Here is a 15,155-nt window from a genome sequence, read left to right on the forward strand (position 1 = left end):
GTTAAATGTGCTCTCAGCAAAGTGACCTTTAGACCTCTGAAATTCAGCTTTTGAACTTTGTAGTTGCCAAAATTTAGACCACATTTTCCTGGTTTTGCATTCTTACATAATACTTTATGGCATGCTCTCAATATTCACTGCTACAGTAAGACATAACCTAAATATTTAATTATTCTGTTAATTTTATTTTATTGCTAAAATCACTGCAAGGCATTATTCTGATTGAAATCTCTTACCTTCTTGTCATTCTAAAGTGTCTCTTGTTTGCTTGTGTCCAGCTGTTTTGTTTAAATACAAACGGAAACTGACCTAGAGAACAATTCAACAACTTGTTTGCAGCAGATGTCCTTAAAGATTTTAGCATTACTACATCAAAGTTTAGTGCAAAATAAAACAAATATAAGGCAAAGTATCTACATTGAGATACATTTTTATAGTTCCAAACAAAAATTGAGAACTTAGAAGTATTTTTGCAGCTCAGATTGTCATAGAAACACACCAAGGAGTTTTACTAATTATCAATTACAGCACAGATAAGTCTTAACTCCCATCAGTGCAATGCTCATCCATTAAAATTCACAGTATTTTTCTTACATACAGCTAGTTGGTAACATAATAGCAAATGGTTTTCCACAACAGTTTGTTCCATGTTAAGGAAACAATAGTCTCTTGTACTTCTTCACCTTCTTAGTTCTCTAAAATTTAGCATATGTGTTCAGACAGAAAACTTTGTACCGACTTCTACCTCCTTGTATACTTATGTTGTTATATATTTTCAATTTATATTGCTTTATCAGTAAATCAAGAAAGTAATTAGAATTAAAATATCGGATAAGTTTCTGTGAAAATGTCAACAAAGTCAATCTAACCCTGGGAGTATAAAATCAATCTTTGATTTTTTTTTAAAATCAACACTTTCCAATCACTTACTATCCTTCTGGAAAGTTCTGGGTCAGCACTAACTTTTCACAGATGTTTTAACAAAAGAGTGGGCTGTACCTCACTAACAGCAATAATTGCACCTCCATCATTCACAACACCAGTGTATGCACTCCTTGGCTTTCCCTGCAAATGTAAAGACTAAATAACCTAAAATAAAGGAAAGAGGCAACGTGGCTTTATCGTTCTTATGTCCCCTTCAGTTGCAGGCAGAGGGACCCGAGTGCTGGCTTGGGTTTTGGAGACAATAAGAACACGGTCACAAGAAAACCTGTGGTGTAGGGAAGGAAGGTCACAGTGTTTTGCGAGGAGTGCTCAGGCTGACCAGAACAGCCTCATTCTTACATTTTTTTAATCTGGATTCCTGGCCCTGGGTGAGGGCAGTAACCATTCAGACTGATTTTCTTCTGCAGCTAAACCGCAGGTCAGAACTGATTTCTAGGAGCGAAACATCGTTTTGTTGCTGCAACCCTGCCCGTTCTCCGTTTCCCGGCAGCTGGCTGTGCTTGCAGATCTCAACAGAAAGCAACTTTAGAAGTGTCCCAGGTTTTTGAAGGAAACACTCCCCTCTCCTCGGCACCAAAAGCCCTGCCAGCCTCCTGCAGGAGCCCTTGTCCTGAACGGGGTGCAGATCACCCGGGTCCCACCTTGGCTGCACAGGAGCTGCCTGTGCTGGGAAATGCAGCCCCAGGATGAGCAACCAGAGGATTCCAAAATCAAATATGGCAACTTATTCTGTGCAGCCAGGAGGCACCTTCCCCCGATGTGAGTTTCCAGCCAGAGCCTCACAGTGATTCTGAGCGCCTACAATAACAGATGGAGAAAGACACACTTTTCTTTTACAAGATATAAATGACACCTTAAACAAAACAGGCTGGAAGCAACCACATCCACGGAGTATCTGGAGATCCTCAGTTCATTTCTCACCTCCTGGAGGCTGCTGCTCACAAAGAGCCAGCCTCTCCCAGCACAGCAGTAGGAGGATTAATAGGTCCATCGCCAGCTCTCCGATCAATTAGAACACGGAGGATTTCTGCCTGCACAGCTCCCATGCCTGATTCCATACAGTACGCACCTGATGTGATGAAAGGACATAAAATTTTGCTTCAGTTCCTTCTGTGACTTAAAAATAATTAATTTCTCCTATATTCTGTTCTTCAAAGTTCACCTTCCCTACCCTTAGATACATTTTTAGATATATTTTTAATGATGACTTTTACATAGTATTACCATGGACCTGTTTTTTTTTTCAATTAGTTCTCAAAGCCAGCTGTTGAAGATGTTTACATATGAAAGCGGTTAGGTTCGCACTATGTGAGACCTGACACCTGCCCCAGATAATTAAACGCGATCTGTGCTGGAACCTGCCCGCTGGGCTGGCTGGCACTGGCCGTGCACGCAGAGACAGGTCCTAGTGACACCTCGTGCTGCCCGTCAGGCCCTGTCTTCTGAAATCCAGACATCTCTTTACTGTCTGCACAAACACAAGTTATTTAAGCAGGACCTGTAAATCATGATGAGGGTCATTAGTTTTTACAGAAGCCAAATCTCTTTTCCAAGTGGGAAGACAGTGCGTGGAGTAAGGGCATCAAACGTGTTAATTCTGAGAAGAGCAAGAATCATTAGTGCAACAGCTCGTGTTAGTTAACTTTACACCAGGGTCTGTGCTATGACATACAAGCAGTAGCAAAAACTTCTCATGGTAAAAATGGCAGTGTAATTTAGGGCAACAAAGAGGCTGTTCAGTTCCCTTGATTATTACTTTTTTCCCACATCTAGAATCAGAGTAGTACATATATATACAGATACGACATACATGGATTTGTTAGAGGTGAATGCAGGTAAAGGGTGCAGAACTCTTACGTACATACATACTTATCTTAACCTCCCTTTTTTCTTTTTAAAAATGTTTGAGAACTATCCCACAGTCGGGTTGATGCAGGGGCTGAAAATGTGGCTGACAATCAGTATACATGAACGGGAAGTTAACAAGCTACCCTCTTTCCAGCAGGAGTGCTCAACTCCATTTGGACCTCTCAGGACTGACTCCCCAGCTATCTGGTGTCAGAGATGATGATAATCTGGGATTTTTTACCTTTAAGCAATTGGTTAAATAAAATATAGGTTGCTGACCAGCAGATACCTGTTATTCCACAGCGCTCCCAGTCACATCCCACTCCAGCAGGACAGAGGTCTCACTTCCCCCAGCATGCTGCCTGGTTTCTCCACTTCAGATGCATCTTCTGGCCCCAAATGAAAGAGAACTGGGTGGCCAATAACTTCTACTCATGCAGAGAAGTAGATCTTCATGCGCTAACATACCGAGGGCTCTTCTGTTTCCAGCTTTTCCACCTGTGTGGACAAGCAAAGATTACAGAATTAATCCCACAGTAAGAAAAAGTTATTATTGCATTCAAAAGTACCTTTTTTCACAGGTTGAGTTGTGGCATGTGCCTCAGTTTCACCCTACCCTGCTCTGGAGGACGTTCGCAGAGATGCTGATGGGACAGCCCTCGTTGCCACCCACCCTCCTCCCTACTGTCCCTTGGAGCCACCAGACACAACGCTCCGGACTGTGTAGGCAGCAGGATGGGATGCTCATCCTGCAACGGTGACGGGCTGAGAATCAAATCAGAGGTGTCTAACATCTCCCAGCAGTAACTGGGACTTTGGACAGCCACTCGAGCAAACCTGATGCTGAAAAATGAATAAAAAGCATACGCACGTGCCGGTGAGCCAGAGTCCGCAGGGACAACAAGAAGTCAGGTCTGGCGTTTCCCACGGGTCACTGGTGTCTCTCCGAGCAGGCTAGTGGCTCCGTGGCAGAGGTGGCTGTCCCCAGGCTGCTGGCTGCCCATCCGTGTGGCCAAGAGCTGGCCAGGGCAACACAACCTGCTTAGGCACCGCAGCGACACCGATACCAGTTTTCACACAGACAGCTTTATTTTCACATTTCTGCATGTTTTCAAGAGAACTGGCTTTTTCCTGGGATGTGCTAGTAGACATATTATACCCTACAGAATGGAGTTTAGCAAATTTTATATTTATATATATGTACACACATATATATAGTCTCACAAAATATCTTCTGCATTTCTCCATGTGTCAGAATGGATGTTTACAATGAACCGGAGCTGAAGGGACACTGCGAGGTTCTGTTTTATTTTTATCTGTAAAATAAAATAGTGCTTGTGTTTTTCTTTGACTTTGTTGCCTGTTCTCCTGGTTATACTTAAGCAAAATTGCTGAAGAGTAAAGATATGCCTATAAGCTTTCAATTTTTATTATATCGAGATAACATCAATGATGCAGGTAGAACATTTTTGGACACTTATTTACGCAAGGGCCAGACTATCAGTTATTAATAGGTGGGTGTCACTGCACCAAATATAAGAGCACCCCCGAATCAGTGATGCAGCTGAATAATTAGCACATAAATGTTATGCTCACAGCACAGTTTAGCACTTTCACAGCCTCTGTGCAGATTGATACAGGTTCATAAGATCTTGCTTTTAAAAGCTTCCCTGGAAATTTTTAACCTGACAGTGTCCCTTAAGGAAAAAGTACATACGGGGCTTAAGAAAGGACACCTTCCTATAGATATTTTCTTTTTATTATTGAAACCAACATTTTTAAAACCATTCAATAAAATTTAACAGAAATTGCTGTTGGAGAACAGCATTTGTAAGAGTGAAGCTACGCATTGCTGCTCCATTAACATGGCTTTAGTTACCACAACTTTTATTATTTGCACATTTCCCTAGGTCTTCCATGGCACTTCCATGAAGAAGAAGAAGTCTGTTAGGCTGCTGCTACCATCCCCATCAGAGATCACACTCGGCCACACCGCCGCTTGTCCTCAACTCGCGTCACAGGCAACGCCAAAGTTCTGCCCGCGATGCCTGACCCGCGGGATGGCCGTACCCTCAGGTGTATATTGCAATGCATTCGAAGGAACAGGAAAACAAACACTGATGGTAACAGGCTAACAGGCACATTACTTTTTTTTTTTTTTTTGCATTATCAATCACATTCCTATTTTTCAACAGATTGTTACCTAAAATGCATGTTAGAAAGGCTTTTTTTTTTTGTTTTAGAAGTGCTGGCATGAAGATGCAGACTAACCGTTTGTAACTAATGAAACAGACTAACGATTCAGACGTTATTTAAACATTCACAACTGAGAAAATTTGCACAGCTGATAGCACTGACAGATAGTCTAACTGCAGCTTAGAAGCCAGCATAGTAACTACCTTCCACGTACCGGCAGGAGGATTTATGATGGTATGAGATTAGAATTGCATACTATGTTTTATTTAGAAAGCTGTAGTAAGTATTTGCCATAAATACTGCAAGCCCCATTTAAGAGTGATGGGAGGCTTTGCAAGTTTACAAAGTAACATTCACACAAAACATAAAAAACAAACCCAAAGACGTTTCCATGCAGAGTGCGGTTCTCTCACAGTCACTGGATCTGTCTTATCAGTTGGCTGGAGCACACAGGCCATGTACACACATAAAACAGCTCAGGCCAAATTCATCACAGTAACTCCAGAACTTAATTTAGCTTCAGGGACCACAGTATCATCCCACTAATAACATTTTCTTTTGAAAAGGGCACATTCAAAACTTTTCAGGCTGTACGAGCCATGTCATGAGCACACTGTTAGAGGACAAAGGCACTGTGCTAACCCAACACAAATGCTGCGTTTCCATTATCTTGACCGCTTTTCCCTTACCTGAAGTTAACAGATAATAGACAGATGCTCTTTTGGTGTGGGGAAAAAAGCAGGTAGTTAATTTCATTGAATTCTGTCATTTGCTAAAGCAATTGCAAGAAGAATCAAGAAGGAACAGTGTAAACGTTGTGCCTTATTTCAGCTACAACTGATGTCTTTATCAAGTGCCTATTAAATAAGAACTAAATAGACAATACTGGACACCTGGGGGACAAGGCTACTCACCTCTGCAAATCACAGCATGTTATTAGAACTGCTATGCTCTGTGTCACTGCCAGGAAGGAATTAATTAATGGTATTTGCGTGAAAGGCAATAAACAGGATAGACTAGGGTGTCCGTCCTGCATACATGTAGCTTCACTCAGTTGTATAGCGCTTTTGATGACAAATGAGCAACTGAAAGGAGTAAAGTTAAGACTACATAGAAGTGTACGGAGGAGCACAGTAAAAGGGGAAAACGTCCCACCTTGGAGAATTAGCATAGCATTACTCTAGTACTGATCAGATCTACCTCTATAATCAGGAATACTTCAACAGATTCTATTTTTATAAAATACAGGGCTACAGAAATGAGTCATTCTATATATTTTGTATTATAAAAAGTTTCCACTTAAGTAATTTTTAAAATATATCTTCACTGCTAACAGTATCTTTGTAATATAGTATCTGATATAATAAAAATATATACGTTTACTGGATGGGAGCAATGTAGCACTATGGCAGGGACTCTCCTCTCTGTGTGCTCTGTGCAGCTGGAAAGTTGGCGGTTCCCTCCTTCCCTTGGCTTCTCGGCCATCGGCTGCCTGGGGATGGCAACGGCACCTTGGTGCGCTCACTTTCCTGAGGGTCCTCCGCAAAGCAGGCTCTGACAAATGATCTACTGGGCAAAATCCAACCTTGGTGTAAATTTGCTATGTGATTCTTTCTGTTTTACTAATTAAAAAACCCCGACACCCTAACCAATGCTCTGTTTGGCATTAGTAAGGAAATGGGACTTGTTTGAGCCTTGTGGGAAAAAAGATTTTGCTATAGAAATATTAAATTACCCAAAGGGACATAAGGCCCTGGCAGTTAACTAAGTAGGTCCCAATTAAACTTACAGGGCACCTTGTGGGTGCCAAGGTCTGTATATGAAACAGCTGCATCATCTGGGTCCTTTCCTGCACTAACTAAAGCTGGAGAGCTGAAATAAATCCATAATATGGACAATTTCCAATGGAAAAATACAAACGTTCAAACGATGAATCTAGGAAGAGTGTGCCAAACTACACCAAAAGGACCAGAGGACACGAGCACGGTGCTGCTGACACGCACACTGGAGGTCACCTGGTGTCCCACCATGTGCTGGGACGGTGGGAGGTGGCTGGGGGCAGAGCAAGTATTCATCTTCCTGTACCAGCCCTTACGGACCTGCCTGGTCTTGCAAGAACTTACCGTCATTGAACAGGATTTGTTCTGCAGTTTGAATTTTCTATGTGTAACACGTTTTGCTCCTTTCTGGCTCACCCTGGCATGAAGATCCTCTAGTTACTGTGTTCAGGAGAAACTCCACCAAACTCAGTGTGGTGGTACTAGTGCATGTGAGAGGAAAAGCAGGATCTCCGCAGAAATGGGGATATTGGCTACATAGGCTGTCTGCTTAATGGTTTACAGCTCGTTTTTCACTGACTGCCCTGTTAGGTTTGATTTTTGTCAAAGCAGATTAACAGCAAGGCATTCATAAAACATTTTGCTGTACGGTAGTATGGACTGAGCTTTTCACTTGCAATAGATGGCTGAGTAAGCTATCAACATGTGCTATCATATGTAATTAAGCTTGCTAGATTAAAAGCAGGACTTGCGCCTAGCAAACAATGCTGTATATTACTCATTGAGCTTCGAGCAGCAGTTGTCTCTTATCAGGTTTTATTAAAATATTCACATGCTTCCAAAACGAAACAAAGGTCCACCGGTGTCTCCTGGGGAGAAGAGGTGGGATTGGTTGCATTCGGTTGCCATTTGGTTGGAGATGTCATACAAAATCCTCACACTCAGAACATGGCTCAATTGTAAAAAGCTTTCACCCAGAAAGGAGGTCCTTGTTACACGGAAGGTCTCTGGCTCCTCCAGTGCTCGCCAGACACGGTTACATCACGTTCTCAAAGAGTTGTAAGGATCGCATGATATTGTCGTCCTGAAAGCAACGAGAAGACATTTTCATAAAACCAGCACTGACAAGCATGACTTGTAACTTTGCACAGCACGCCAGCAAAGGCCTTGCTTTTCATCCTCGATGAGCTGGAACAGATTCAGTGATCAGGTCCTGATTCAGCCAAGCAGTCATCTCTTACTTTGGCACCTTAGCTGGTTTTGCAAGCGCACGATCTTCTCGTAAGTTTGACATCCAGCATGAGCTATGCTTTACTGAGGAAAACCAGACACCAGCACTGAGCTTGTGACTGTACTGAACCCTTTAGACTTCAGGGCATTTCATTGATCCTGAATATGCAAATATGCACTTAGCCAATATGCTTCAAAAATCCAAAAGCAGCTGCAGGTTTTGAACTGATGAGCAAGCTGCCTTGAAGGACCACTTCATCCCAGAAATACAACCAGCTCAAAGCCCAAATACATGCAATCTCAGCCTCTATGAGGTTCCTAGATCCAAATGAGAAAGTTGGATGCACAAGGGAAATCCCAGATCACTTCTCATGAAGTCTCAAAATCATACTTCGATGTAATAAGTAGAGTAATGTTTGGAAACATAATGATGATTCTACTCTCTGCCCCCAATAAATTCAGTTCTTCCAAAAGGTAGAAGAACTGTTTGCCTATAACATGAAAATAATTTTCCACGTTGAGCCACTGAGAAGAGCTATTGCATCTCACTCCTCCATCTTATTTTGAGGCTGCATCCGTCTCTCTCACTTCTAACACACTTTGGTGGGTACCAGTACAAGGTATCACCTTGCACGGGAAACCCATTGTCCTCCCCAAAGCGATGCAAGGACTTCACTGCCCATGAGCCATACCCTCAGAAACTGCAGAGGTAAGCACCATAGTGCACTTCGGGTTGTTTTTCATAAGGAAAAAAAAGGATCTTAGTGCTGCAGGGCTCAGTCCTGTCTGCCAGGAAACCACATGTGACAGTGCATCAGCCTGCACAGCTCCCACTGCAAGTCTGGCAGCAGAAGGAACAAACCCAAACTAGGGCAGAGTATTGAACTCTAACAGTTAAACGTAACGTAAAGCTGCTTCAATACTGAGACCACTGATCATACACATGCATCCAGCCTGAAGGCAAATTACGAGTGTGAAGAATAATACACAACACAAGTGACCAAATTAAAGACGAGGCCAAAAATAAGATAAACAATCAGGAGGGGCCAAGAATGAAGTAAATGAAAAAAATGAGCCTTGTATTATGCATCTGCTAACAAGAATTTCGCCACCTGAAGTCCCTGACTGAGAAGTAATCTGGATGCTAGAGCCAGACTTAACCCAGGACCAGCAGGAATCAGCCCTCCCCATCGCTCAGTACACAGAGCTGTCTGACTGCACAACAGGAGAGGTTTTTCCAGGGAAATAAAATACACAGGAGGGATGGTATACAATAATTTGCACCAATGTAGACTTTGCAAAATGCAGAGGCCATTATTGAACTGATTAAATATTAGAGATATCTCTGAGCAAACATTCACACAGTTAATTACAGTCTAAGACAACACACACTTGGCGAATTGCATGTTAATGTAGATGTTCGTGCCATTGGTAAAAATACAAATATTTATTACAGCCAACCTAATGTATGAAACTTGCAAGAGGAAGCTTATTTCCAAAACAGAAAAACAAATAAAAAATTGCCCTGATAACAGCATTTGTTTTCAATGTTTGATCATGAAAACATCAACTAGTTTTATAAATCATTCCTGTAACTATGTGATTTTGAGACCTTTGGCTATGGGCAGTTCCAGCAATGTGGTACCTGCTAATGACACCCAGGGGCAGCACACAGAGACAATATCAGCCTCTTACAAAACCCCAAAACCAACAAACCAAACCAACCAACCCCAAACCACCAAAACCCACCAAAACAAACCAACCTAAGGAAGTTTTGGGGCATTATAAGCTTTCCCTAGAGTTATTTGCTTGTCCACAGAATCAGGTAGTACAGTTCACTCCGGAAAATAAAAGCACTGGCCACCAGCAGTGGAAATGAAGAGACCCTGAGCTGACCCTGCTTCCCTATTCAGCAAATGCTGTGGCATGAGCTAGACCTTTCATTACAGTTATAATTTTGTCCTTACCTCCTGACACGATTCAATAAACTCATCTAAAGTTACAACACCATCTTTGTTTTTATCCATTTTCTGCAAAATAAAAAAAAACGCAACACAATTATTTCCCTAAGTAATACTACAGTTATAGTATAATATATTATTTGATGCAACTGTATAAACCTATGGTGGCACTTTACGAGCTTAGACTACAGACTCAGTGTCATTGGATAAATTTACTGACTGCTAAGGACTTGTTTACTCTGGTATTTGGAGCACTTTTGAGGTCACCTCCAACTATTCCTTTCTTGACATGCACAGCAACCTCTGTCCTTATTACATCATTTATTTATTCACTGCCTCACCAACCAGCACCCCTATTCCTGTCTCTCTTTATGGGCAGTTGAGAGAAGCACAGAAGGGCTACAAGATGTGCAGAGGCTTCAGACTTTCTGGATATGGCACATCCCAACACAAAGGGTTGTGCTCAGAGACAAATGGACTCCCTGGATCAAGGAAAACAGTAGACACTGTAGCATTAAGCTGAATGGCTGCTAGGATTTATTGTCAAATATATAGTGGGGGATAGGACTGAACTTGGGGCTAACCTTATAGTAAAGTATATCAGGTCATAGCTCAAGTGTTAAGAAAAACACATCAAAAATCAAGTACCTGGAAGAATACTTCTACATGCTGCCTTGGAGCATCTTCCTTGAGCACTGGATATGTGTACTTTCCCATCATGTCATAAATTGCCTTCACAATATCCATCATTTCCTGCAGTGGTGACATGTCAACACAAACACAAAAGGGAAATTAATAGAAATGATAGCTCATTTATTTCTTTTACTACCTTTTTCTTCACTCTCCTTTTCCTATTACAAAACAACACAGAGAACACCTTAACATGTGCATGAATACAGATGTATCATCACACTCAAGTTCAGCTAGAAAACCCAAGCCCTTCTCCACTCCTTGAACCAAACACAACACAGCTCCACAACCAGCAGCACTAACCACAAACCCTCCACGTATGCACAATGGTTTTGAAAAGATAAACCAAGATGTCTTTACAAAGTATTAATGTTGCCATGCTCAAAACCAAGGCTTCCCACAAAGGGAACAAGCACTACCAGATAAGAAGATACAACCAGACGATAACACAGGAATTGGGAGTGGTGCTGGGGGCTCGTAGTGTTTTGGGTGAGACCACACTGTACCTCCCAGTGCAGCCACAAACCACCTGTATCTCAGTCACTGGGTGGCTATTGTCACCGTCACCCTCCCCTTTGCAAAGCTTATGCTGCTCGCAGACATAACTAGGATTTTGCTCCTGGCTAAAGCAATCCACTAAGACACTATAATACAGGAAAATATATCTACAAAATCACGCAATATAAGATGATTGTGCACTTCACTTACACACCAAATGCTCAAGTCCGGCCTGATTTGCATTTAATTAGATGCACGCAAAATTAATTGTGCTCTGCAACAGAAACCAGTCAGCTCTCTTCAGAAATCAACCACATTTGCCAGAAACAGCCTTACCTCCTTGTTTATGTAGCCGTCCTTATTTATGTCGTACAGATTAAACGTCCACCTTAGCTTCTCATGAACAGTTCCCCGCAACAGAATGGACAATGCCATCACAAAATCCTGGTTTAAGGCAGAAAGAGAAATGTAAATTTTCATAATATCCTCTTAAAAGTCACCTTCTTTGTATAATGCCAGTTAAAAAACTAATCTTTTTAGGATAGAACACATGGTTATCATTCTTCTGACTCCCTTTTTCAAAAATGTGTCCTCACTGTCCCAAAGGACAGCGGCTGCTCTGGCTCCTCGAACTTGCCAGAAGCAGCACAGTTTGCTCAAGGCCAGAAGCTGTGACACCTTCCTTGCTACCCATCCATATTTATCGTGTTCTAAACTCTAAATGCTGCATGAATGTAAGCACGGCAAAAAAAGGCGTCTGGTTTTTTAAGAGCACCACAAGATGCTCCAGGGGCAATTCCCCTCCTAGAAATGGTCTGTGACACGGGGTCACTGCTGATGCTTTCTCACCCTCAGTCTCAGGGTGCTAGCGAAGGAGGAGGAAAATCCAGCGTTTTCTCTGTGTCCACCTGGAGACAGAAAGATCTGAAAGTCCTCTAACACAGCCAGCTGCAGCTTTTGTTTTCTGGATTGACCAGATGTGATTCCCACCGCTAATTACTCATTCTGAGACACAGCATTCCTTTTTATTTTCTGCTTACAGTAAAGTTATTGCTTCTAATAACTTTGATTCATTGGTTATACTGCATGTTGGCTCATTCAATGTAAGTAGCATCACTACAGGGATTTATTATTCATTATTAGGCAGAGCTTCAAGCTAACAGAGCCGTACAGTTCCTGATACCTCATTTAATGTTCTTAGTGCTTCCTGTGTTATCTCCGTCAGCTCTGCACGGGGCAGCACATCACTCCTCACAAACTGTTGCTCCTTTTTTCCAAAGCTAAGAGGAATTTGAATTTTCTGAACAATACAGAGAAGGGGACAAAAGGCTTATGTTTGACAACCACTAAATAGGCAGGTTTTCCAGGAAGGAAAGCTCAGCACTTTTTAAAAAGAAAAGAAAAAAACCAATTCTTATCTAAGCATTTTGCTGTGTCTCAGTCTGTTTAGGTTTCTGGAAGTCTCGAACTGCTGAGTAGCTGCCACGTGCTAAACTCCCACCGCAGCCATCGCTACACACACAGACACACACATACATATGTGTAACATTCCCATTTCACATTTGATAAATGAACTAGTTCCTCCGTCTTACCTGGAAATTACTCGAGTTCTTAGCTATTTGAGGGCAAAGGCAAGACTGCCTATGATTTCTAGTTTTATGATCACAGTAAACTGTCTTCTGAAGTTCGTCCTCCACAGGCCTATTACCTAACATATCCTTTCGCTGCTCTCCAGCTATATGTGGGAGCTTGAGGATGGTTATTTGTAGCCACAGCAACAAACCTTTTAGTTAAAGGGTGGATTTGGTCTGCCTAGGAATGAAGTACCTGAGATGTTTGTTCAATATATCAACAAAAGTTTAAAAAGCTGTATTCCAGGAACATACAATTGTAGCCATGCAATGCATGATGACTGATGAAGACACACGATGTACTGGCTTTTCTTCAACGTCTGAATTATCTCTGGAAATCACTGGATGGAACTGCCCTTGACCTCTCTGCTATATAAATCTCTGCACTTTCTCCTTGTGGTACTGAAAAATGTGATCTACATGCTTCTTTAGTGAAAGAAAACATGCAACTCCATCTCCATAAACTAAATTGAACTAGATTTTAAAATATCAACTAGTTTTAGACTGAAACCTCTAACCCATAATCCAGCATGTTCTGCTAGTTTAGAGTGAAGAATGGATGGAGAAGATGAAAAAACACAAAACTGAGAAAGAGACATTGAAGGAGGATGTAAAACAATTACCTCAAACTTCACTGAACCGTTCTGTGCAGTGTCAAATGCATTAAAGAGATAATGTGCATACATGCTAGCATCTGAAAAACACAAAGGACACCGATTGGTACAACAGTTCATTATACACCCATGGCTCTAAACATGATTCATGATCTTATTTTCCTTTTGTAGAAAATCCAACCTTGCAGCATTGCTAGGTATTCTGTGAACTAGTAAATGTTAACATGGACTTGCACACTCCCCACATGCTCCCTTAAAACAGCCTTGCTGTTTAATACAGCTTTTAATACAGCAGAAACAACCTGGATTATGTGGCTGTACTTGAAAGAATGAGAAAGAAAAAAACCACTCCCAAGTGCATCTCTGGGGTAAATGGAGTATTAGTGTTGGTGGGAAATGCAGCAAAAGCCCCAAGCAGTGATTGCAGCCCATGTCCCTCCTTGCTCTGCCTTCTGCTTTGTGTGAGATATGGATGAGACCCCCAGGGACCCTCCAGCCTTGGAAGGGGCCAGTTCCTGTCACTTGAGTTTGGCCCATGACTGCTGAAGAGCAATCTCATCCAAGACATATTTTCATCCTTTCGAATCTTAAACTGCCAGGTTTAGAAAAATCCTTTCTATTGAGAAGAACAGTTTCTATGGCCACGGGAAGGATGGCTGTTAACTGGGAAAAACAGTAATGGTGTGCAGCAAAAAAATCAAATGAGTGTCTGAGCTCAGGACCTTCACTGGCCTGGGCTCTGCAGGCAAGTCACACTGCTCGCTGTATTAACAGAGCCCAGCTTTTCAAGATAGAAGAAAGTGACATTAAGTCTCCTTAATTATTTCATTGACTCTCTAGCAGCCAGGTACTTTTTTGTCCCTTCTATTCTTTGCCTCTAGCACACAGCACTAGTCAACCTGAGCCTTTATACCCCTTGTGTGGGTATTCAGGTGAAGCCTGGTGCCCTGAGCTATGCAAACATCCAGGGGGAATCACCCAGCATCTCTCTACTCTGATCTCTATGAAATTATTAAATATTTTCACATTATTCAAATCTAGGAAAGAATAATGGTGTGCAGAAAAAATCAAATACTTAAGTTACTATCATCCATAACAATAGAATGCACTGGACTGTAGGGGAAAAAAATAGTGGTGGAGTCACCATCCCTGGAGGGGTTTAGAAGGCATTTAGAGGAGGTTCTTAAGGACATGGTTTAGTGCTAGAGTTGGGTTATGGTTGGACTTGATGATCCTGAGGGTCTCTTCCAACCGAAATGATTTTATGATTTTTAAGAGAATGATTCTGAAATAAAATAGCTCCAAAAGGAAACCACAGAATTACTTATGGGACAGGGCTACCAAACACTAATTCAGATAAAATAAACAGTGAATTAAAAATATTAAACTAGAGATCTCATTTCAATAAGGTATGAAGTACATTAAGAAATACTAGATCACTGGTGTAATTTGATGACGGATTAGCAAAAATGAAAACCTGTCAAGGACAGGGTCCCAATGTAACAAAAATATCAGAAGCCTGGGATGACACTGCACCAAGTTTTTATAATTCAGAGCTACTTTACTGCCTCTGGCATGTACAAGTTTATCTGTACAGAGAGCCATAAAAGTGAAAAAATCTCTGAGGAATCTGAAACCTCAAAATCTATGATGCTAAGGTTATACAAACTGTTTGGAAACCAAGTGAAAGAAAACAGTGGAAAATACAAAACCACATCTGCTGTCACACTGATTTATTATTAAGCATGAATTTACTACCACCAT

At 41.6% G+C, this 15,155-nt stretch overlaps 2 protein-coding genes across 13 annotated transcripts in view; both read right to left on the reverse strand.

Annotated features, from left to right (window-relative positions):
• Positions 1–3,761, reverse strand: part of GABRP (gamma-aminobutyric acid type A receptor subunit pi) — a 36,127-nt gene extending 32,366 nt beyond the window's left edge. For all 9 annotated transcript variants that reach the window (XM_071814821.1, XM_071814819.1, XM_065849399.2 and 6 more), the window contains exons 1-4: positions 3,665–3,761; positions 3,083–3,291; positions 1,867–2,014; positions 237–309 (exon numbers count right to left, since the gene is read on the reverse strand). The gene's annotated coding sequence lies outside the window, so the exon portion shown is untranslated. The remainder of the gene's footprint in view (positions 1–236; positions 310–1,866; positions 2,015–3,082; positions 3,292–3,664) is intronic.
• A 3,793-nt stretch (positions 3,762–7,554) lies between these two features.
• The window catches only part of KCNIP1 (potassium voltage-gated channel interacting protein 1), a 374,244-nt gene continuing 366,643 nt past the window's right edge, over positions 7,555–15,155 (reverse strand). For all 4 annotated transcript variants that reach the window (XM_065849184.2, XM_065849186.2, XM_065849187.2 and 1 more), the window contains exons 4-8: positions 13,401–13,471; positions 11,483–11,590; positions 10,607–10,711; positions 9,965–10,027; positions 7,555–7,851 (exon numbers count right to left, since the gene is read on the reverse strand). In XM_065849184.2, coding sequence (XP_065705256.1) covers positions 7,804–7,851; positions 9,965–10,027; positions 10,607–10,711; positions 11,483–11,590; positions 13,401–13,471 — 395 coding nt within the window. In that variant the 3' untranslated portion in view covers positions 7,555–7,803. The remainder of the gene's footprint in view (positions 7,852–9,964; positions 10,028–10,606; positions 10,712–11,482; positions 11,591–13,400; positions 13,472–15,155) is intronic.

This window comes from Patagioenas fasciata, chromosome 14 (assembly GCF_037038585.1).
Source record: "Patagioenas fasciata isolate bPatFas1 chromosome 14, bPatFas1.hap1, whole genome shotgun sequence".
Taxonomy (NCBI): Eukaryota; Metazoa; Chordata; class Aves; order Columbiformes; family Columbidae; genus Patagioenas; species Patagioenas fasciata.